A 23,875-nucleotide genomic window follows, 5' to 3' on the forward strand; every position below is an offset into this window, starting at 1 on the left:
AGGTTGTGAAGAGACAGCACCTGTAAAGCATTTTGTGCTTTAAGTTTGCCCAGGACCATTAATTTGGCAGTGAATAACTTCTCTCGTTTTGAGGGTACTTAGAGAAATGTCCAGGAGAGTTCCTGCATGAGTTCCTGGAGTACCTGCATGATGCTACAGTTAAGCTAGCAGCCAACGTATGAGGAGCACACCATATTACCCCTCGTACCACAACAACAAGGTGCTCCCAGAAGAAAGCACCAACATATGTCTTTGCACCCATCAGGCAGATATGCCAAGTGTTTGACGGCACCGCAAAGCCTAGCACCACTACGCATCATTGACCGATGCTTTCCATGTGTTTCAGAAGCTTGTGAACACATCAGCACTCAGTGTTCACAACACCGGCCGTGGTTGCTCAGTGCCTATAGTGTTAGGCTGCTTAGTGTTCACAACAGCGACTGGTGACATCACCGGACTTGCCATTATAAAGAAAATGTTTACCCATGGTGCACTTAGACAAATGAGGCTGCATACTGCGATTTTTGTGTCACTGACTATTAATTTTAGCAGAAAAATTATGACTAAAATTTCATGCAAGTAGTTCCTATAGAGTAAAATTTTGTTGCAGAGAAGAAATGTGAACATGCATGTTTAGGCAGGAGAGGCTAGCTCACAGCAAAGACTGAAGTCCTCAGCACCAGATTTTTTTTGCCTTTTCTTTCACGCTGCCCTACATTTTGAGGAAAAGCATTGCATTGCAACTGAATTTGCTGAATGAGTGAGCCCATCTGGTTTTATTTCCAGAGTCGTCGCAAGGAGAGCCCCCTGCTGACATCAAGTGCTTTGCACGTGGACAGCTGCGAGCCTATATCGTGAGCCTCAAATTGGCACGTCTGGATTGTAATCCAGCACAGCTTAAGAGTCTTTTCATCTTATTTCACACAGTGTTATTGAATTACTATTTTGTCTGCCTTGAAGCACCACTGAAACATGACCCCTTTCCATTGCCTGATGTACCCAGTTGGAGAAATCAGTCACACATGCCGCTAGATAGAACAGAACTAAGAGAGGTCATGCACAGCATGGTTCACCGAGATGGCACCTGCCAGTAAAATTAGCCCTTTTCGTTGCCCTCTGTGAAACGGTGATGCGGCCAGCACGCAGCTCACAGATACCATGCTTGCCGTGATATGATATCATCATACCATATCTTCGAAACTACCTGTATATGCAAAAGCACATTGTCGAACACTAGCTGTCATTCTTCTGTAGTGAGGCTCATTGTCAAAACAGTATAAAGCTCTCTATTGTTGACCGTGCAAAATGGGCACTTTCTTTTTTTCATTAGCATTTGCTTCTGTCTAATCTGTCACTGCGCTTGATTTTGTGTGAATTCATGCACTTATGTTGTACTGGACAACACAATTCAGGCATGCTTTCTGTAGGCTGATGCACATGATGCATGCGCCCGTGAGCAGGAAAGTCACTTGGCTACAAGCACGCACCAAGCAGCAGGGCGCAGACAACCCCCAATGAGACTAAAATGACGAACCACAAAAGAAGACAGGAACACAGACATGCTGTGTCAATAGCGTGCCATCATGTGTGTGCATGTCTTTTTGTGTGTGTGTCATTTAGTGCCAAATAACATGCGTCTCGGCAAGTGCCAAGTGGCCGACACCAAGATTCTGCTGACACCTGAGAAACCGGACGGCATCTTCTTACCACTGCTCTTCCATGGCTAGGCTAGGAATTGTGCACATGTTCAGTCGTACCCGGCCACCATATCCTCTTCTAAAGGAAACTTGTCCATGAGCAGACCATGTGCAACACGGTTCCTACATCTTGAAACTAAAAGCACACAAAGACAAGAACGAAGAGAGAAGACAGAACGAGGCGCTTACTTACAACTGAAAAATTTTATTGAAAGGGAATATGCATTCAAAAACGGAGTAGGAGGGCTGCGCATGCGTGTCAAAGATCACGGGTTAAATCATTGAAAGGCAATGTTAAAAATTAAAGAAAGTCTATCTACCAAGGAACTTGAATTCCTTATCATTTAGCAAGACCGAGGGGTGGCTGACACAGTTATCTCTTCTTTTCTTTATTTGGTAGGCCTCTGCCATTTCGTGGGTTAGCTCCTGTAACCAGCTAACCCACGAAATGGCAGAGGCCTTACCATGTAAAGAAAAGAGGAGATAACTGCACAAGGGCAAGTGCCTCAAAGTTGAACATGTAATGCTATAAAATAATGTACTATCTGTTAGTGGGATCACTTGGCCACTGCTAGTTAATAAAATTTGTTGAGTTAACGTCAGGTAAATGGGGTTTTATAATGCTGGCTTAATGGCTCATTTTTGTTCTTGTCAGAATCATTGTAATGCTTAACTCTTTCTGTACCGCACCCATTGGGCATCATTAGTACGCTAACTATGGTTTGAAACGCTGGTTTCGAGACTTTCCGCGCTGCTCACATACATACTGCACTTTCGGACGTGGAAGAGGATAACTATCCTTTTGTTTCCTAAGTAGTTCACCTTTTTTCCCACCATGCATTAATTTTTGAACGCCCTTCGAAGTTTGTCGATCGTCAAAACAGGAAGCAAAAATAGCCGCCTATGGGAGCAGCGCATGCGCTTGGAAAGATCGCAGATCTTGCAATTCCGCTGCATTTGTGGCTGACTGTATCCATGGATCAAGCAGCAATGAGTCTGAGGATGCTACATTTTTGTCAGACTTTGACTGTGAAGCTGACGACGACACAAGCCAGCCCAAAACATCGACGGCTGCAGGCTGGCATGCCAAACTGGAATGCTTCCAAATTTTTGTAGTGGAATACCTGTTCTATGAAAAATTTTGTCTTCTCGGAGATAGTGCCAATTAGAAGGCAGTACATTTTGTATATCTCATAATTTTTGTTACATTTGTTTCTTAGTAGATACAAGCGAGTCTTCACAAATTTTGTTCAATTTTATCCCACAATCTTGGTTTTGGCAATTTATATATTTTTTATGACATTCATCTCGTTAATGAAAATTCATGCATGAAAAGTGCATTCATTCTTGCTTTTGTTTAAGTATTACATGAAATTTAGAGTGCAGTAGAAATCTGGCATAACCTACAAAAAACAACTATTTTCGCCATGGTAGGGAAAGAGCGAAACATGTAAAAAGTAAATGTGGCAAATAGATGCATCTGCCTGATACTAAATTTAATTTGCATTTAAAAAGTTTATAATTGGACACCCATATTTATGCAGCCATTGATCTGGCTGACCTGATTGTAGGCACATACATTATATTCCTTTTAGAGTGAAAATAAAGGAAACATCTTGCGTGGGAGTCTGTTAGCCTCACCAAAACTTCAGGAGTACTGGGCACTGAATCTGGAGGAAACTAAAACTGAACTGTACAACTTATCAGATAATGCAACTTAGCAGAGCGTGTTGTGAAGTCTTGAGGCGTCTACTTTACTATGTAGGATTGTCCAAGTGGTGCTAGTCTGAATGGCAGCGATGCAGAAATTCTTGAGTACTATAAGTATGTCAGCAAGGCCTTAGATTCTCTGCTGGGACAGTTCTGTTGCTTTTTAGAGGAAAATGAAATTGAGGTTCTCCCTGAAAAATGGATTCTGCTGGTAAGCTTTAGACACATTAACCAATTTGAACAGCACAAAACAAAGCAAAGACACAGGAAAACCAGCACACACAAAGGCCACGCATGTGTCAGTTTTGCTTGTGTCCCTGCCTGGTTTAGTTCCCTTCACTTATCCTTGCCAATTTGAGTGCCCCGCTCTTGATTGTGACTGATGGCTCGAGAGAGACAAGTTTAGAAAAGTGCCGTCTGTTGTGGCTAGAAGTAAGAAAATCGTAAGCATCAACAGCAAAAAAAAAGTTTATGCAGTCGATGTCCATTAATTCGTGCCAGACGGGACCGATGAAACTGATCGAATGAGCTGGTGGGCCAAATTGCCACTTGTTGCAGAAAAAGAATGTCAAAGCACGCCTCCCTATCCATTTGGCAGCATTTCATAAATTCTTACCCATACCCAAATCAAGCGCATTCGCTTTTTGTGTGTCCAAAGTAGAAAAATAACATGGAGTTAACATTAAAGCATTTAAAGAAAGTAAAAATTAATGCGCATGCAGTTTTTTTAGCAAAAATGGGCAGGTGTTGAATATGTGTTGCATAGTGGCAGCTGGTTTGCCAAAGTCATCTTTGCCACAATACAGCCATTATGCAGCAAAGCGTACGAACGTCGCTAATGTCGTTCTCGGCCCAATTTTCTTGGAGAAAAAAGGTGGGCCTTAGAATTCGGTAAATGCTGTAATCAGACATTTTGAGCTACCATTATTGCTTGAAAATCTTCCTAGGGCAGGCCGAAAATAGTTGTTTCCAAAGGGAGATTTTTGACGCATGGTAAATGCATTCATTGTCCCCTAAGCTGTGCTGAGACAGATGCCGCCAGTATAGGGGTTGCTATTGGGGTCACCATAGGGGTCAGGCATGTGCGTGCTGACTGGTAAAAGAATGAAGTGCTAAAGACCAATTTTAGGATTGAAATAATAAAAGTTTGGGCCCATAGAAATAAATGGGCGCCAGACAGGACCTTTGGTCGGGATTGAAATAACGGAAAAATTGAATTATCCGGAGTCGAATTGGCGTAAGTCAACTGTATCAGTGGCACTCCTAACTGTGGAGATTGTCATCAGTTGTAACTCACCTCTTGTGTGAATGCACTGTGTGGAGCAGGTACCGTGTGCTGTACAGCTACCGGCCTCAGCATGAAGACGAGCTGGAGCTTCGAGAGGGTGACACAGTGCTGGTGATCGAGAAGTGCGACGATGGCTGGTACCTGGGAAGCTCCCTGCGCACGGGCCTCTTTGGCACCTTTCCCGGCAACTACGTCGAACGGATATAAGGTATATAAGGCACTGATCAACTTGATTGCTTACTGGTCAGGCTGTGTGCGCGTAAACAGCCAGGTTGTGTGAATAACATCCAACTTATGAGGGGGAACACTGAATTTGTTGAAAAGGTTTCATTATTTTGTATAATGTTTATTGGGAATAGCAGTGCACGTTAAGCTATGAAAATGTGGCAGTGGTAGTGTTAGGTATCATGCAGGCCCCTTACCAGGTTTGGGCATTGTAAGCAAGCAGGCATGGCGCTTAAATCTTGTGGTGACAGTCATGCCCAAAAAGTATTAAACTTATGTATGCCACAAAAACAGCTTAAATTCAAACGAAATCCTGCATGCCTTTCTCAGAATAGCCACAATCCCGTTCGGAAGAGATGATGTCACAGCAGTTGGCTCTGTGTCACATGTGTGAGCCTGTGGCACACACTTAGCCAACAACTCCGATTCTCATGAGACACAGAACATCCAAGTTGGACCACTGTAAGTGCACTGCACAGAAAGAAAAGTAAGGGGGAGAATAAGGAAGGAGGTGGGGATTGTGATGCAAACTTCACAATGGCCCTTGGTTGCAATGTGTGGGACAAGTTAGGGCAGGAATGCCACTTGCGCGTGCTAGTCGCAGCAGTGGGAGAGATTCTTGGCTTTGCCTCTTCACACCATTGCCTCAGAACATTTCATTTGCTTCTATCTCTGCTATTGCTATTGCACTAAACCCTTTTAAAAAATGCTTGTAACACAATGCTCCCTGCATGGTACATGGCAACTTCCATTGTACAAGGCCGAAATTTTGCGATGAGGCCTGTTCTGAGGGTAGTGTGAGTGAACAGGTTTACAAGTCAGTAGACTTGGTTAAAACATTGCTCTCTTCCCTTTCTTTATTGTTTATATAACTTAATTAGTTGCCAACTTGTTATAATAGTTATTCTTTTGGGTTCAGTTCACTTTTTGGTAATTCATTATCTGTGTTTGGTGCAGTGAAACCTCAATGATTTGAAATTACTAACTCTAATGGGTAGACAGCTTATGCTATTTCTTGTGCCCTACAATGGTCGCACAAATTTAAGCGAGAGAGTGCCTCCAAGAATTTGGACACAAAAAAGATGTGCAATAATTAATTCAGCCAAGACTCCCCATTTATACCTACCACTGTCTTTTCTATCTAGGTGCTTCCATGTTCTTTTTCTGACAATTTCTGCCAACTGATGTCATTTTTGTAAGGGTGTGCAAATACTGAAATAGTACATTTCGTATCGAATCAAGAAAACAAGGCAAATATTAAATCAAATATTTAACAAAAATTTAACACTAAGTATTATCCTTACAAATTTTGTTCAAGAAACTGCAGTGCTGCAGATGCTCGGGCACCAGCTCACATTACATAACAAGAATGTTGCACACTTTCGGTAACTTAGGTACCTACAAGGTGTATACTTGCATGGTCCACTCTTTAATAAAGGGAGCACGAAATTAGTATGACTGCATTGTAACAACTCAATTCACATGCAAAGGCCAGCAAAATATTTTTTATTGATAGAATACCTGTTGAGTAGAATCATATGCTTTTTTTCTTATGAAGCAGCATAAATACAGTTGAACCTGGATATAATGAATTATTGTGTGTAACAAACGTCTGTGAAATCCCCTTGAAAATTTTTGTATGAAGGTCTTATTTTATGTATTGCATTACTGAAATATTAAACTATTTTGTGATCCCCTTTGAGTTCGATATATCTGGGTTCAACTGTAGCGTATAAACCTGTGTAAGGGCTGCACTCGTGCAAGGAGCTCACCCCCAAGTGGCAACCCAAAACTTAGAAAAAAAATGTTGACAGTCACTTTGGCATATGCTAAAGAGGATGTAGGCGAAAGCATGCCCGCTCATGAGACATTCGTTATATTACTTGACATTTTCATTGTAACTTCCTATTACAGTTGAATGCGGCTATATCGAACCTGTTTACATCGAGTTATCCTGTATGGTGAACAATTTTGGAACATGGTATAGTTACAATGGGTATATATAGCAAAAATTACGCTTTCGTCGAACCGACTCCCACTATGTCGAACGTCAAGCGGCGCAAAAGTGCCCCCAGAAAATGGATTTTCCTCGCAGTGGTGGGGAAACCCGCCAAGGCATCCCAAAAGTGGTTTAGCCTGGTGGCGGTGCTCCATCCACCCGCTTTCCCTACAGTGACCATGCCGCGTCGGGCAAGTCGGCGACACCTCCCTGCAAAAAATTATCCTGGTCTGCCCGCAGCACTTGCTGAGACAGCCAATCAGAGGCTCGTGCCCTCGTCGTGCAAGATGGTGCAAGTCCTTGTTCGTTATGTTTGCACCTTGTGGGCCTTCTCCTGCAGTGTGGCCATGATGGCTAGCACAAAGTGTCAGAATTTGCCTTTCGCCATGAAGGTTGAAGTCATCAATCGACTCGAATGCGATAAGAAGTCGGATGTTGCCACAGCGTAAAAAATTCCGAGGTGCACTCTCAGCACGATCTTGAAGAATAAGGGGGAGATTATGACTAAAGTGGACGAATCATCCGGTGCCCACGGCGTACACATGGCCGTGACGTCAAGGTGGTCGTGTACAAGTGGTTCATCCAAAACTGCATCAAACGTGCCAGCTTTCACATGCCTGGTGATGGCTCTGAAAATGCTAATGAGTGCAATAAAGCCATAGCCAGTGTCACTGAAGTTTGGAGCAGGCTGTCAGAATTTCAGGAAGCCATTGACAGATCAACGGTCGACGAGTTTATAAGTGCAGATGATGGTGTCACGACCACGGGAGAGCCTGAAAATGAAGGCTACATTGCCGACATCTTACCGAGCACAAGTGAAAGCGGGCACAATGAGGAAAGCAACAATAATCCTTTGCCCAAATCCTCCGAGGCGATTGGTGCACTCGCGCTAGTCTGGCGCTTCTGCGCGAATCTGGGAGGTTGTCGCCTCAGCTGCTCCAGCTCTTTAGACAATGTGGAGAAGTGCATGCTGTCACAGGCAGCAAAATTGCCCAAGCGGAAGATACAGGACTATTGGGGGCGAGGACTTGCCATCTGTCGGAAGCGCCTCCCTTGCGTAGTATGAGGGATCACGGACACCCAAGGTGGTAAAGCCTCACCACTTAATCAGAACTGCAGTGCAGCTAGGACTTTAAACCTTCGTTTTAAGTTCACTTCGGCGCTTTCGAAGCAGCCAACGTGGCCGCTGTGTCCACGTGATCCCTCATGCCACGTTACACCAACGGTGGCACCAGCTTTTCCAGTGGTAGAGCTCGTCGCCGATTTCAGGCGAAACTAAGCTAGTTTCATCAATAAGGTGCTTTTATAAATGGTATGGGCTTTTATGATGTCCAATTCTTTAACAGGCTTATATCAAATTATGCCCTATACTGAACTGATAGGCTTTTTTTTTGCGAGTTCAATATAACCGGGTTTGACTGTACTTGTTTTCTACCACCAGTGTTCATGGGTTTGAGTGCCTTAATAAACTATATCTTAATTAATTGTACCTTAATTCAGTTCACCTTAATTAATACCAAAGGTAGTGGAATCGACCCTCAGCCTTCACGGTGTCAGTTGGAATCCAACTTGAAGGGATGGCCGGTCCGCCCGTACTATCTCCAAGTGCTTTTCATACCTGCTGCTTTTGTTGTTCCCTCAGTCCATGTCACGTTAATCATTTCGATCAGTCCTGATCACGGCGGATGGGTTGTTCACCAAATATACCGAATATTCAAAACACCAAATAGTAGATATTCAATTTGTGAATTGAATTATTTGAATGTTCACTTTTGATTCAAATTCATATTATTTGAGTATCTGCACAACCCTACATTTTTGCTTTCCTTGAACTTTTCAAAACTGCTAGCAGTAACAGTAAGTTAGCAGAAATGCAACATCCTGCTGTAGTACTACAGCCACAGCCCAAATGCGTAAGACAGTCTACCTATGCAATACTATTACATAATATACTTTGCCAATAAGATCTCTCAGCACTTTTGTTAGTTCAGTATTGCCATGTTTTTCACTCGGAGACATAAAGTGTAATTTATCCCCCATTAAAACTGCGGTGTCACATAGCGACAGCCTCCTTCTCCTTTTTTTTTTTATGCTGAATGTGCACATTGCACGCATCTACAGCACTATCTCGATGGGAATAATTCTGCCATGTTGGTATAATATTCTTAATTATTCTATGAGTTGGTATAGTGCTGCCAGTATCATCGATGCTTGAAACTGATTGGAAACTGAAAGATTCTCCATGGCTTAAACACTAGAAAGCACTCATAATAATAATGGACAAGCTGTACCTTTCTGTAACACTTACAGTACATACCATTTTGTTAATTTGGAAAATCGGAAAATTCAGACACGTCCAAGTAATTTTTTTAATTGCTCTGAATCAGGTGATTCAGACTAATTCATATGCCTGCATTCACTAAAAAAAATGTATCTGTCGGGCAGTTCATTTCTGTGCCATCCCTGATCAGCTTTAGCTAGATGGAAAAGTGTGCAACAGCCATTCGTCTACACTGTAAAGAACAACACACATACAAATGTTTATGGGCCTTTTAGAACAATGCAGAGTGCTTTGTGCCCATGCTTGACCGCATATTTGGGCCAAGCCTTTCTACTGGTTGTCAGCAACTACTTCAGCATGCCAGATCCAGGCATTGCTAACTGCGGCGGTCGTGGTCATATACGCTGCACATTGTCATCGCGATTGTGGTACATGTGCAGGTGGCAAACCCACATGCATCAGACCCAATCAGCACAAGCCATCAACTAGGCATGCCAGGGAAAACCTGCATACCTCCATGGTTCACTACTACCTTTTATCATCTCCACATCAAATACTATCATTTTGATAGCTAAGAAATTTCCACACCATGATGATGTGGCATCGAATGGCCAAAAACATTGTGGCACTATTTACATATTTTGTCAGTGCAGTTGCAGCTTGCAGGATGGGTCATAGCTTTGCACAAAAGTGCACTCTCCTAACTTTCAGTATGAGAGCTATTTTATTTGAAATAAAAGTGGCAGTTTCGGCCGAAAGGCAAAGTATCCAATGCGATAGCAAATTATAGACAACTATACGAAGTAAGGATAGTAGCTTTATCGGCCGTATAAACTTGGAAAACATTCAATTACTAACTGACTTAAGAAGCATAGTGGCAACATGCGCAAACAAACGTGAACACATCATACACAATCAGCACAAACACTCGCTGTCAAAACACTGGTGTGAGAAAGCATGGCAGCAGCAGCAAATGAATTGAGCTTCATGCTGCCTCTCGCTTCGATGCGAGAATGGTGAGAACACAGTGCACAAAGGTATGGGCCATCTACAGATCCCTTTCAAGATACGATGCCTGTAACTCCGCATGCAAAGTATGCACTTGTTGGCAGAGTCAAAGCCGTCCCCCTCCCTCCTGTGCTGCCTCCACACTTTCGTTCCTTTTGCGCATGATCATCAGGTCCCCTTGCACCCAGTCGCGAAATACGCAGTTGTTGCCGGAGCACAATGCCGCCTCCCCTGTCTTCCTCCCATCCCCCCGCGGCCTTTTGCACAACAGTAGACGGCACGTTTGTTCTCCGCTTTCCCGCTACGCGCACACCAGATTGAGCCGCAATCGTCGGCTTCCATCACGTGCTTTCATTCGCACATACAGCATACAATGTGCGGTGACAGTGTTATTGCTCTTGGACTTTACACGGGACGTCATGGCGATGCCAACGGCAGTGGCAAAATGTGCCTGGAGTGCCCATATAATTGCTATCACAGTAAGAATTATGGGTGTCTTTGGAGTTCAAATTGACAAACTTTCATTGTACTCAGCATTGCTTGTATGCCTGTCAATATGTGCCACTGGCAGGCTGGCATCTTTGTTGAGAGTAGCCACAGTGCCTTGGGCAGCATGCTTTGGGAAACCAGCAGCAATTTCACCATTGCCATTGTACCATTCTGCACTGCCATTGTACACAGAACATTGTTACATTGGCCATTGTACGATCACCATGTTGCCTTTGTACAGTTGAGTTTTCCAGTTGGGTCCATGTATATGTGTATGCGTGAAGCCTCATGTTATGACTGAGCATCGAGGTTGTCCTTATGGCACAGTGCACTAAAACAGTCGTTTTTGCCAGATTACATTAGCACTTAGCGTACACAAGGCTATGATGGAAGTGCTGCGCCATTTGTGCCAAACTGTGCCGTGAAAGAAATCTTGCTACATGCTGTGCAAATTGCCTGTGCCAACCCGCACCTTCTCCGAATTGGGAACACACATTCTGCATGCGTGTTAAGGCGCCATGAAGCAAGCCACCCTTCTTCGGGACTCACCCTCGCACGCTTTCCATCACAGATACAGCATGTAGACCTAACCATGTTTGGAAGCAGTAGGCACCGTCAATGTACTCTATAGTATTCTAGGCCCAATTGCACCATCATGTAGGTTCCGCCCACATTCACCACCCCCGCTATCACTTATTTTTATTTTATTTTTTTGGTGGGGAGGGGGAGTGCCGAAGCCAAGATCTGATTAAGAGGCATGTGGTATTGTGTAGCTCCATATTAATTTTGACTACCTGGGCTTCCTTGGTTCTTGCATTTGGCCCCCATTGAAATAGAGCTGAACAAAACAGTAGGCCTATCTCGCTGACTGCCGCAATAATGACAACCCACATTGTGTGCGATACGGCCACTGCTCATCATGATGTGCTCATTTTTGACAGCTTGATTAACATGGACTTAAATAAACTTGTTTGTTTTTTTTCGGTTTTGTCGGGGCGAATAGCAAGCGAAACATAGTAGTACTTGCAAGCCACCCAAGCCGCCTCGCTGATTGGTGCTTGCTTCGCGTCTGCGAAACGAAATGCTGTCGGGTCGTTGCTGGTGATCACGCCACTCGTTTAGCACTAGGCGCTGCTTTACGAAACACTAACACATGTGATCTAATGTTGTTCTATGAAGTAATACTAGTTAATGTGAAAAACAAGCTGTAGAAGATTTCTATGTTGCCGTGAACACAGATAAGAGCGATCGCCTGGGCTGGGTGATATGGGACTGGCGACGTACCGGCCCAGCGGCGATGCTGGTTGTGTATAGACCCGTGCAATCTTAGCTGTTGGCCGCGGCCGTCTGATCACTTCAACTCTGCACCAACATACCTTTTATTTGGGTTCGAAAAGTCATCAACACGTATAGACGCGTTGATGACATACACACTGCAATTTACATAGCTGCAACTGTGCTGCCTGCGTACGTGAGCGTGTGACAAGCTGCCTGCACTGCAGAGGGTTCAATTCCTTGAGATGAAGATAAATTATGTATTAAATTCTTCATTGAAATGCAGAGTTAACTGGAAATTAGGATTATGTTTGCACTTATCTTCATCTTATATAACAACAAGAAAATTGAACAGCAAGCTGAAGAAAGAATACTTGCATCTTAGTATAATACATATTGAATGCAATGTTTCAGAAAGTACTAACTTGTACAGAGCTTCCTCTTTCTACCAGAGCAGTAAGTTACTGCTCCAAAGTATTGTTTTCTTGCTCTGAGCAGCACATTTTTCTGCTCTGAAAGCATATATTTCTGCTCCAAACTGATTTTTCCTGCTCTGAAAGCTGCTTCAAAAGACCAAGTGCAGCTTCCATTACTAACAAGGTCAAAATGTGGTCGCATGTAGTATACTTGGATACATTAGAATAAGCATGTCTGCCAGTTTCATGTAATTTCTTGGCTCCGTACCACTGTTGGTGGCATAATGATGTTGATGTTGCGTGATGTTGTGGTGGCAGTCACCACTGTGGCTGGTCAGAGGTGAAAAGCACCATGCATGTCAAGGGCATGGAGGAGAATGAGAAGGCAGCTCCTACTGAACACAAACCTTCAGCAGCCACGCAGTGGTGTCGAAAATAGCCACCATCAAAAGCGAGTGTTAGCGAGGTGCTCTGCATAGATACCTTTTGCTTGAGCAGGGAATAACCATTCAACCTCTGTTGGTCATAGCAGTTGTGTATGCCCCTGCACTGTCCCCTTTTTGTAGTTATCGCAAGAAGCCTCAATTCGAGTTATTGAGTGAGTGACCACAGATTGACTGTTGTGTCGGCAGCGGCAGGCAAGTGGGGGCCCGCGCCCAGCGAACGCGCGGCGAACGCCGACGCAGAGAAGGATGACACGGAGCTAACTGCTCCTGATGAAAACCGGACAAGGACAGGGGCGGCTCGCGGCCGTTTATTACTAAAAAGGACTTCACATGCCAGATGACACCTTCTGATTGGTCCCAGCTCGTCACATGACAGAAGGGGGGTGCGCCATCTAACTAAACTACTATGAAACATAAATGTATGATAACACAGATCTGGCAGGGGGTGACACTATGCTACATCATCCCCCCATGAAAACAAAGTAAGCATACAGTGAAACGTGCACACAAGACGCGCACTTAAGTCCAAGGACAAATTCAGTTTGTTCCCCCCCATGTTCACACAAACGCGCACCAGATGCACACAAGGCACGCACTTAAGTCCACAACAAATTCAGTCCGTCTCCGCCCAAGTTCATATACACGTGCACCAGTCTTGGGCACCAAAATACAGGCAGTCACTCAAAACAAAATCTGACAAGGAACACGGCACATGACTCACTGCACCGCAACAAGGAACTCATTTTATACCTGTGTGAACGAAACATGTGAACTGTCTCCTAAATGTCACAGTGAGGCCCCTAGCCGTGGCATTTCGAAGACGGAAAAACGCTCTACATTCAAGAAACATAATCATAGAGCCACGGAGGCCGTTTTCTGTCACGATGAGGACGCGTGTGTACCTCAGAAGAACTTTGGGGGTTGCGACGCGTATCGGTCGACTTCGAGGACCCAGTTGTCCCACTACTATTTCCCTCCTCCTGGTTGGAAAACTGAATGTGGTTGTCGCTCAAAGCTGGAGAGGGTTACCCAGGAAGCTCCTCTCGACGTCCCAACGAGTCCTGGAAGGCTACTGATTCCCCCACGGAATCAGAAACGACTGCTGACTGTGCAGACTCAGAAGTGATACAGTCAGACGAACTACTTAGCTGATGCCTATGACTATAAGAAGACGCTGTCACTACAGACGAGTCATCGGAATGTCTATCTAGATTTGAATATGAGTACAAAAAGTCTATCACTTCTACACAATGTACTACCTGCTGGATCCTTCATCACTAGGGTTAACTTAGACACATGCCACGTCTTCCCATCACTGAGTACAAAAATAGATGGCCCTATCTGGGCCTTAACTGTACAAGCTTTACTGTACTTAAAAAATTCTTTCCTGTTAAATCTTATTCTGACGTTGTCTCCAATTTTGATACGAGTTGCCTGAGCACCTCTACGTTTGTCTACGTACTGTTTAGTCTGCCACTGTTTCTGCAAGATCCTTTCATGAACTTGAGACACAAGACTGTCCTGTTCCCGTAGATCTGCACAGAGCCGCATGGTTCCATCCTTCTTGCGCACCACCACGAGTGGAGACACCCTCTCAGAAGCCTCGACGCGCTCGATGACGCCGCAGTCCTCGAAACGTCGCAATTCATTTGTGACCTGGTCACGGAGAGCCAGGGGTAGTCGGCGCAACTTTGAAGATACTGGTTTCGCATCTTGCTGCTGATGAATTCGGTGCACAAAGTTGTTGACGAGACTCAACTCGTCACTGAAGAGGTGATCAAAACCCGGAGGCACACCTGTGGGGCTCTGTACTGAAGGAAGCGATGGTAGAAGACATGTCAGCGACGTACCGTCAATCTGTATGCCCAAGCGTTGGATGGCGTCTAAACCCAGCAGTGATGTTCCTGTAGTTGTTACGTGGAACGTGACGGAGCATGACCTTTGGAAAAAGTGGACAGTGGTTTGAAACAGGCCTTGAATGTCGAAAAATTTCTCCAAGCAACGCATCAAGTCCACTGTTGTTTGTGACAGCCTGTTGCTGTCGACCAAAGTCATTTCTAAAATCTTCGGCCATCATGAATGACACAGACGCTCCCGTATCCACCAGCAGTCGCATGGAGACGCTGTTAACTACGACCGGAACTTCCAAATCTTTTTTAGTTTCAAAAGCGCTTACCGTCAAGACAGACGCGAACGGCTGCCCTGCGGAAGTTGAAGACAGCGTCTCTGTGAAAGAGACGTGTTGAACAGTACGGGTTTTTCAGCATACTGATGCAAAATGGCCCAACGTGTGGCAGGCCTTGCATCGCCTATTTCTTGCTGGACAATTCCTGTAAGACGCGATATGGTTCCTGCTGCCACACCGATCGCATGCACCACAGTTCCCGGAGGAGCCATGTGCGAAATGTCGGCCCTCTTGGCGGCTTCTCGGAAGAAGTCGGCCCTCTTGGCGGCCTCTCGGAAGAAGTCTGTCATCTTGGCCTGTCGACGGAACGCCAAGTTGAGATGCCTCGATTCTTCGTACATTTTCAGAGCCGAACGCGCGGTTCGCTCGATGCAAGGCTTCTAAAGAGCGTCCAATTTCTTCTGCCTTGTCCAGGGACAGGGTTTCGCCATGAGCTAATAACTTTTCGCGAAAGCTGACGTTCGCTACCCCATGTATTATTTGGTCTCGGACGCGCTCATTGTAGGTTGTGCCGAAGTTGCACTGTACCGCCTTCTCCTTCAGGGCGGTCACGAATTCCAGGAATCCATCTCCTTCGAACTGCCTTCGACTGGTGAATTCGTGCCTCTCCGCCAGAACATTTGTTGACGCGGCGAACAGCCGGTCAAGCCGCTGCAAGAGTTTCTGGAACTCTTACGCTGGCAGGACCGCATCACTTGACGTTGACGCTGCGCCGGTCGACTGCCTTGCTGCTTCCTGCTCCTCGTCTGCAAAGTACTTTCGTTGTCCCTCATGCCCGAGAGCGCTGACGAGCGCGGACGCTCGTCGCGCGTCCGTCCAGTCGCCACGGCCGGCCGCTTCGAGGTGGGCGAAACTCGTTGGTTTCCCGGGGCTTCGGTCAGAACCGCAGCGGGAATCCCATCCTCGTCGCCAAAAGATGTTGTGTCGGCAGTGGCAGGCAAGTGGGGGCCCGCGCCCAGCGAACGCGCGGCGAGTGCTGACACAGAGAAGGATGACACGGAGCTAACTGCTCCTGATGAGAACCGGACAAGGACTGGGATGATAGTGATGATAGTGATCTAGGGAAAGGAAGGACGCTTGGTTCTGCAACCCGTCAGGGAGCACGGCGAAGCGTCATCAGGGGAGAGGGAATGGGTAGTGAACGATGATAGAGAAAGAGGGAGGATGTGGCCTAATAGACTCCACTATACGCGACAGGTGGCAGTCCTCAGTAAAGTTGCCAGCGTTGTAGCGGGCGCTTATAGGGTGTCTATTCTCGTGGAACTTATAAACTCCAGCAGGCTTCGCAGCGCAGGGAGCTGTGGACACACTGGGAACAGCAGGTCAGACTCTGTGGCCGCTGGAAGGCCGTGGCGTCTGTAGGTGTTGATCACTGTGGAGCGTTCCTGCGCCAAGGATGGGCAAGCGCAGAGAAGGTGCTCCAGAGTCTCGGGGTCCCCGCACCTCTTGCAGGCAGGCAACGTGGCACGGCCCTTGGCGTACAGCCGGGCCGCAGTCCAGGTGCAGCCAGTCCGCAAGCGCAGGAGTGTGGAACGGTCTCTTCTGTAGAGGCCGTTCTCTGGAAGTGGCTTGGGGGCTTTGCCACTAGCCACTCGGGGGGTCCGGGTGAATGGAGGTGAGCAGGCACCGTAGCCGATGTCTCGTGTAGTCCGAAGCCGCTACCGCTCTGGTGACCGGGACTACATCATGATGGGCAGCTTTGGCGTAGGTATCTGCCTCCTCGTTACCGGCTACCCCGACATGTGAGGGCAGCCAGTGGAAGGATATTGGGAGTCCGGCGGTGGCTAGAGCCGTTAACTTGGCAAGCAGCAGCACCACTGTAAGTCCTGCCCGCCGAGGGTTGACGAGGGCCTGGAGCGCTGGCTTGGAGTCGCACACCACTGCCACCGGCTGCTGGGGAAGGTGCTCAGCAAGGAGGTCGGCAGCCAGGTGCAGCCCCGCGAGCTCAGCTGCAGTAGAGCTTGCTGCAAACGGGAGCCTACACTGCCTGTGACAGGCGAGAGTTGGAGCTGTGCATGCCGCTGCAGCCGACCCGCTGGGGAGGACTGAACCATCCGTGAACACCAGCAGGTGTCCTTCCAACTCCTCCTGGAGCTTGCAGGCTGCCGCCTGCTGCAGGGCTGCGATTGGTGCTCTCCACTTGGCTTACCCCCTGAGGGAGAGGTGCACATCCGGAGGTCCGTGATGGGGAGGAGGAAGAGCCACTGCCACAGGTAGTTGAGGAACTGTCTCCTCATAGAGGCGACACAGGCTGCCCATACGTGAAGCCGGCAGGCTCCGGAGCCGGTCTAGAAGAGCCTGGCCGTCTGGTGCGCGATGTAGCCTGTCAATATGCCCCAGTCCCCGTTGCAACATGAGCAGTGACAGTGGCCATTCGCTGGCCTCAGCCAGTGTTGCGGCGATCTTGGAGTGCCTTGGAAGCCCCAGGACATTTCTGATGGCCATCCTGTGCAGAACCTCTAGTTGTGCTTTCCTGACATGCGTCAGGGAAACCAGCGGCAGGGCATACAACAAGGACGATGTTGCTGCAGCCTTGTTCAGGCGCAGGGCCCACTTCGTGGAGCATCCTCGGCCTCGTTGAAGGAGTCGGCCCACGGCTGCATGAACACGGCGCACCTTGGCGCTGAGGGCTTTAGTTGCCGGGATCCACGTCAGCCGGTGGTCTATGGTGAGGCCAAGGTACTGGGCCGGCTCGCGGCCGTTTATTACTAAAAAGGACTTCACATGCCAGATGACACCTTCTGATTGGTACCAGCTCGTCACATGACAGAAGGGGGGTGCGCCATCTAGCTAAACTACTATGAAACATAAATGTATGATAACACAGAGATCTGGCAGGGGGCGACACTATACTACATTGACCTTGCAGGGTTATGCTAGTAGTGTGCATAGTTAGTTCTCAAGTTAGTGAGAGCAAATCTATGTCCACAAGCAGCAAAATTGGTAGGTGTGTGCGAATATTCAAAACGTTGAAACAATTAATCAAATATTTTCAATTTAGATTCAGTCTTTGACTCAAATAATCACTGTTTATAAGTATTTTTTAAAGTTTTCTAATACTTTTACGAACCGTCAACTGAGAGTGATAAAACATAAAATGGGAGCGAAATATGAGATAAATTTAATCTCAGCGGCCATAGTAAACGTAAATAAAACATGAGATGTTACATAGTGGTACACACTATAATTTGCTCAGGGAGCCAGACTTTTCCGTCTATACCACTGTACTGTGCACTACCCAAAAAGCCCTAAAGTACACGAGCAAACTGTTTTACGCTTTATTTGTACTTTTAATAAATGCTTCCTGATTTGCAATATGATGACAGAAGCTTGGTAATGTGAATATACTAGGATGGGAATATCCTGAAAGCAGCTGTTTATTATTCAAAAACTATTTGATAGATTATATTTGCTTCCGGCTCTGTTCGTTTCGGTCTCAAAAATACTATATTCACTCGTGTAATTGCCTGCACCCCCACTTAGGAGTGTAAAAGTTTGAAAAAGGAAGGTTCACTAAGCATCATGTGCATGCTCATGTGCTGGTGAATTCCCACAAGATGCTACAATCTGGCAGTGGCGTAGCCAGAAATTTTGTTCGGAGGGGGGCGTCGCATTTAGCTTGGGTGCTCCTATATTAATACATCTAGAAGGAGAATTCGTTTTTCTCGGCAACCACTGCACCAAATTTGACTAAGTTTGTTGCATTAAAAAAAAAACTTAAATTCTAGTGACTCTTTCTTTCGAATTTTTCAATTAGGTTGTCAATTCTTTATTAAAAATTGGCAAAAATCACTCATTTTCAGTAAACGGAACTATCAAGTTTAAAATTCCGTAACTCAACAATGAAAAATGATGTCACAATTGTGTAATTGCTTCTAATAGTACATTTACAGTGGACAAAAATGATATTTTACACGTGAATCTCAAAAAATTTAATATTATGGAAATATGGCTTTTGCAGGACCCTTGCACACAATGTAACCAATTCACGTAAGATATAAATTGACGCACCAAATTTGTCCGCATTGACTGTTATAGTAGATGGCTTTTACAGAAGTGCGATATGTATTCTTGATGCAGAGCTGTTAGTTTGTAAATGTTGTGCTCCCATTATTTTCGAACTTTTGAATTTTTCACAATATGTTAAACAAAATTCAGGCCCTAAATCGAATTTCCGCTTTCAACAGACACTAGAATTCAACTTTCTCTCTCAAATGCAAAACATTTTATTAAAAGCGATCCGGAGGTTGTCTCAAAAAAGCGTTTCTGCGTTTTACATGTATTTGAATAGGCCGCGTCGGAGTTGGGCCCGAGCTAAAGCTTCCTCTTAAACAACTTGTCGAGGGATCAATGACATAAATAATAACTGCATTGCCATTGCCAAAGATGCTGCAAACGAATTGTTGAACGCTACGCACTGTCAAAACAAGTAAGATATGTATTTTTTTCATAAAGGAATGTACCCGTATGTGCCAAAAATTGTGCCCAAAATAACTGATATCAATGCTTCCATGATTTTGTCTATTTAATAAGTAAAGAAAATATCACATGAACTTTCGAACAATATCAGTTTGAAGCCAGCTAAGCAGTGCATGCCGCTGATACCAAAAATGTAAAGGCCATGAAATGAACAAGTTGAGGACAAATATGTTAATGAGACTTTGTCATTGAACAGCCTTGTTTACATTCTTGTACACATGCAACGGCCAGTGAAAAATCTCAATGACGCTGTGATTTGTTGCAATATATTATGCAGGAGCAGCTGTCGCCAGTCGTGTATCGTGAGTAATTGCACGGAAATTATAGTTGCAACAGAGAGCACGTGTACAAAGCAGGAGTGCTGCATAATATACGAGGGCTAGTCAAATGAAAGTGAGCCAATGCGAATATATGACAAACAGGGTACTTTATTAATAATAAAGTAATCTCCATGAGCATTTGGACATTTGTCCCATTGACCAACAAGTCCCGTGATTCCAGTCTCATAAAACTCCTTGGGTTGCTGCTTCAAAAAGTCTGCAACTTACTCTTTCATGTCATCGTCCGACACAAATATAGTTCCCTTGAGCTGTTTCTTCAGATGCCCAATAATGCGGAAGTCGCAAGGTGACAGGTCTGAGGTGTGTGGTGGATGCTGCAGCGTTTCTCACTTAAACTTTGCCAGTTTTGTATTAACCACATTAGCGACACGGGGACGGGCATTGTCGTGGAACAAGATGACCCCGTTCGTCAGTTTTCCACGTTTCGATCCGACGTTTCACAATATCGGAAACAATTGATAGTTTCTCAAGATTTAGAAAATTCTATCAGCAATGGCCCCTGACGATCGAAAAAAAAGTCAACAACACCTTTCGGGCAGAAATGACGGCCTTTGCTTTATTGGTGGAGAGGGGGGGGGGGGGGTGAGTTCGAATGTTTCCACTGTAAGCTTTGCCGTCGTGTTTCAGGCTCGCAGAAGTAGCACCATGGTTCGTATCCGATAACAATTGCAGACAAGAAATCATCCCTCTCATTCTCATACTGGATCAGATGAGTCAAGGCAGCGCCGAACTTCTCCGTCTTCTGGCGGTGGTTCAAAATTTTGGGCATCCATTGTGCACACGAGAGCCGATAACCGAGTTGCTCATAAATTATGGCGTGAACCGAATCGTGACTGATGTTCACACGCTCTGCCAGTTCATCGATGCTTATCCTCTGTTCTTGTCTCATCGACTAATCAGCCTTTGCAATTTTGTTGTGGGTGATTGCACGTGGCTTTGGCTCGGCCTTCGATCGTCTCTGCAACTTTCTCGTCCTTCTTTGAACCGTTTCCTCCAACGCTTCACAGTGGCCAATGAAATGCAATGTTCAACGTACACGGCAGCAATGCGGCGACTAATTTCTTTTTAGGAAGCACCTACAGCTGTCTAAAACGTCACCGCACCACACTGCTCAACTTCTGGAGCGTGCATTACGTCACGCAATCATGTTCAACCCAGTCTATGAGAGCATTAAATAACATTTATTCTCACACCTGCGTGTTACCAGAGTCCTTCCATTTTTTTTTCTGGTCACGAAACTGCCGCCTTAGTTTCATATAGTGCCAGCGCCTGCCGCTAGAGGCGCAACCGTGCATGAGAGGGCATGCGAACGCCGCTACTGCTGTGGTTGTGTGTGTGGCAGCCTCGGTATTTTAGCTTTCCCAACTTCCTCAACCGTCGCTTTAGTTTCACGTAACTATTTTTAACATTGAATATGCTTAAATTACTGCCTGAGCGCGTCTTCTGCCGTGATATGAGCGCCCGGGACGGAAAAAAAGTCGCTCATAACATGGAGCTTGCGGCGGTCTCAGACCAAAAAAAAAAAAGACATCTGGGATTTTAAGAGCCAAAACCGCGATACGATTATGAGGCACGCCGTAGTGGGGCACTCAGGATTAATTTTGATGCCCTAGGATCCTTTAATATGCTCCTAACTTTAAATAAACGGGTGTTTTGCATTTCGCCCCCGTCGAAATGCATCCGCTGTCTCGGTCCAGATTTCTTCATCACCTTCGTTCGCCTCAACACTTCGGTGGGCTCCGCTTTTTAATATTTGCCTGAAATTAAACATCGCGCATTCGCAACAAAGCGCCAGTGGTCCCACTTATCAGCAGATGCAAACATATGGGCTGGTGCACCCTCGCTTACTCGTAAACGCCAATTAACTCTCCGTTGCACATAGCGCCAGATTGTTCGCCGAGCACAGGTATTCACTTTCCGTTAAACTGTAGCAGAGAAGGACTCTGACTGTGGGCAGTATCTTATAAGGAGATCAAAAGAATGAAATTGTTATTGTTAAGGGCTGCTGCCGTAGAATACTTAATCACAATGAAAAGGAAATTGAGCTGCTCCGTGTGCTTAAGATTTCTCTGCAAAGCGATGCCATTTCTGAATGAGATTTAGGTAGGATTAATGCAAGACAAACGTCGCTACTAAATGTCTTTGGTATGGCTTTTAGCAACGCATTACCCGCCCGAACTTCAAGGTACACTGCAGTCTGCAGACAAGGACTCACAACTGTGGGCCGTCCAGCAGGCCCGGGGTGCGCTCGAAAAGCACAAGCCTCATCACTACAAACGGGCCAAACTGGGCTAGTGCAGAGTAGGGTATAACCCCGGGTCGACGCTTGGCCAGCGTCATGACGCATTAAACCGTCGGTTGCCGGCACGTTATTGAAGTTATTCCTTAAGGCGAAGGTGAAGTGCTATGACCTGCACAGTTGAAACTAACTGTATTGTAATTAGGCAATTGCCTTAGCAAGCAGTCGTTTAGAAGCGTCAGTAAGCCCAGCACTTATTCACGCTGCTCGTGGTTTCGACGCAGAAACGACGAGATTAGGTATATTGTTTCTTAATGAGCAACTATTTACAATATATTAAAATGCTGCAATCACCGGTCCTGATATTCTTATCATGGCCGAAAAATGAAAAAAAAAACTAGATAATTCCATTAAAAAAAGAAATAAAACGTGTTGGTGCAAAAACAACATACAAGCACGATCATTTATTTATCATGTAAAATAAGCGGAGTGAAATACAGACAGCACAGAGGCGTCCGGTTATGAATGGTCCACCATTCATAATGCAAGAAGTTTGTTAAAAGCATGACACTGATGTAATGAGCATAAAGAAATAACATCAAGCGTGAGAGATATGCATTGGAGGGCAGGAAACAAACACCAGCAGAGGAATGGCAATCAGTACAGAATGCATAACCGATTGTTTCTATAAACAAGGAAGTGTAAAGCATAAGCATTTTATAACACATGGCAAAACAACTCTCCAATGAACACAAGTAGCCACATCACAAATACAGCAATTTTTTTAAATGGCTTGTTAGAGATACCACCATTCTTCTTCTTCAGCTGTTACTTGCAACATGTGTTCGGCATCGTTGTCCCACCCCGCCAATTCAACTAAACAGCCCAGCACTCGTAAAATAGCGCGGCACATGCACAGAACGCACCCGATCACTCAGCTTGCCTCGCACTGCGCTCGCGTTTCGGTACGCGAACGATGCCCTCTGTGGCACAGTGGCGCCGCGTCGCGGCACCTTTGGGCAGTATATGAACCTCTCCCATAGCGTGACGGCGGAGTTTCGTGACCAGAAAAACATGGAAGGACTCTGGTGTTACTTTTGTAAATGAGAGATGCCTGTTGGCTACGCACATGCCTCGCCGATAATGAACCGAACCATTATTGCGCGGGGTGAATAGGCTCACTTGCATTCGGCTCGCCCTCGTACATTAGAAATGCGAAGATACAATGAAATATACAAATGCGAAGATACAGCTTTATAAAGGGCAAAAATATGTCACTGGAAACAAAGTTCACTAAATGTATACACAAAACCTCGCCACAAGATGTTTAAATATACATATTAGTCTCCAATAAATCTACGTATCTAAGAAAAAGTCACTGTATATAATGTGTCAAACAAGGCAAATAAACATGTTGCGCAATCACAGATTCACACATTCCTAGATCCCGCCCCCATTCCATCCACTTCCCCCGATGTATCGCGTGTGATGGAAGGCAGCATGCTTCCTCCACTCTTTTCTCCTTTGCGCTGACAAGACTGAGCACACACTATCGTCGACACAACCATGACCTCCCCCCCACGCTTTCACTCACACATACGGCATGCGGTGCGCGGTCACGATGTTATCGCCCTTGGACTTTATACAGAACACGAGGGCAACGACAGGAATTCGCCTGGAGGGTCCATATAATTGCTATCGCAATAATATTATACGAGTGTCTGGCAACTGAAGCATCCCGTGGCCCATTACTTTCCACAAAAGAAGTAGCAAAATCGAACTTTCTGCATGCGACAA

The 23,875-nt window shown here is 45.6% G+C and overlaps 1 protein-coding gene across 12 annotated transcripts in view; it reads left to right on the forward strand.

Annotated features, from left to right (window-relative positions):
- LOC139051497 (vinexin-like) overlaps positions 1-23,875 on the forward strand; it is a 647,850-nt gene that overhangs the window by 613,241 nt on the left and 10,734 nt on the right. For all 12 annotated transcript variants that reach the window (XM_070528475.1, XM_070528476.1, XM_070528474.1 and 9 more), the window contains 2 exons: positions 787-854; positions 4,734-4,903. In XM_070528475.1, coding sequence (XP_070384576.1) covers positions 787-854; positions 4,734-4,902 — 237 coding nt within the window. In that variant the 3' untranslated portion in view covers position 4,903. The remainder of the gene's footprint in view (positions 1-786; positions 855-4,733; positions 4,904-23,875) is intronic.

Source organism: Dermacentor albipictus, unplaced genomic scaffold (genome assembly GCF_038994185.2).
Source record: "Dermacentor albipictus isolate Rhodes 1998 colony unplaced genomic scaffold, USDA_Dalb.pri_finalv2 scaffold_12, whole genome shotgun sequence".
NCBI classification, from domain to species: Eukaryota; Metazoa; Arthropoda; class Arachnida; order Ixodida; family Ixodidae; genus Dermacentor; species Dermacentor albipictus.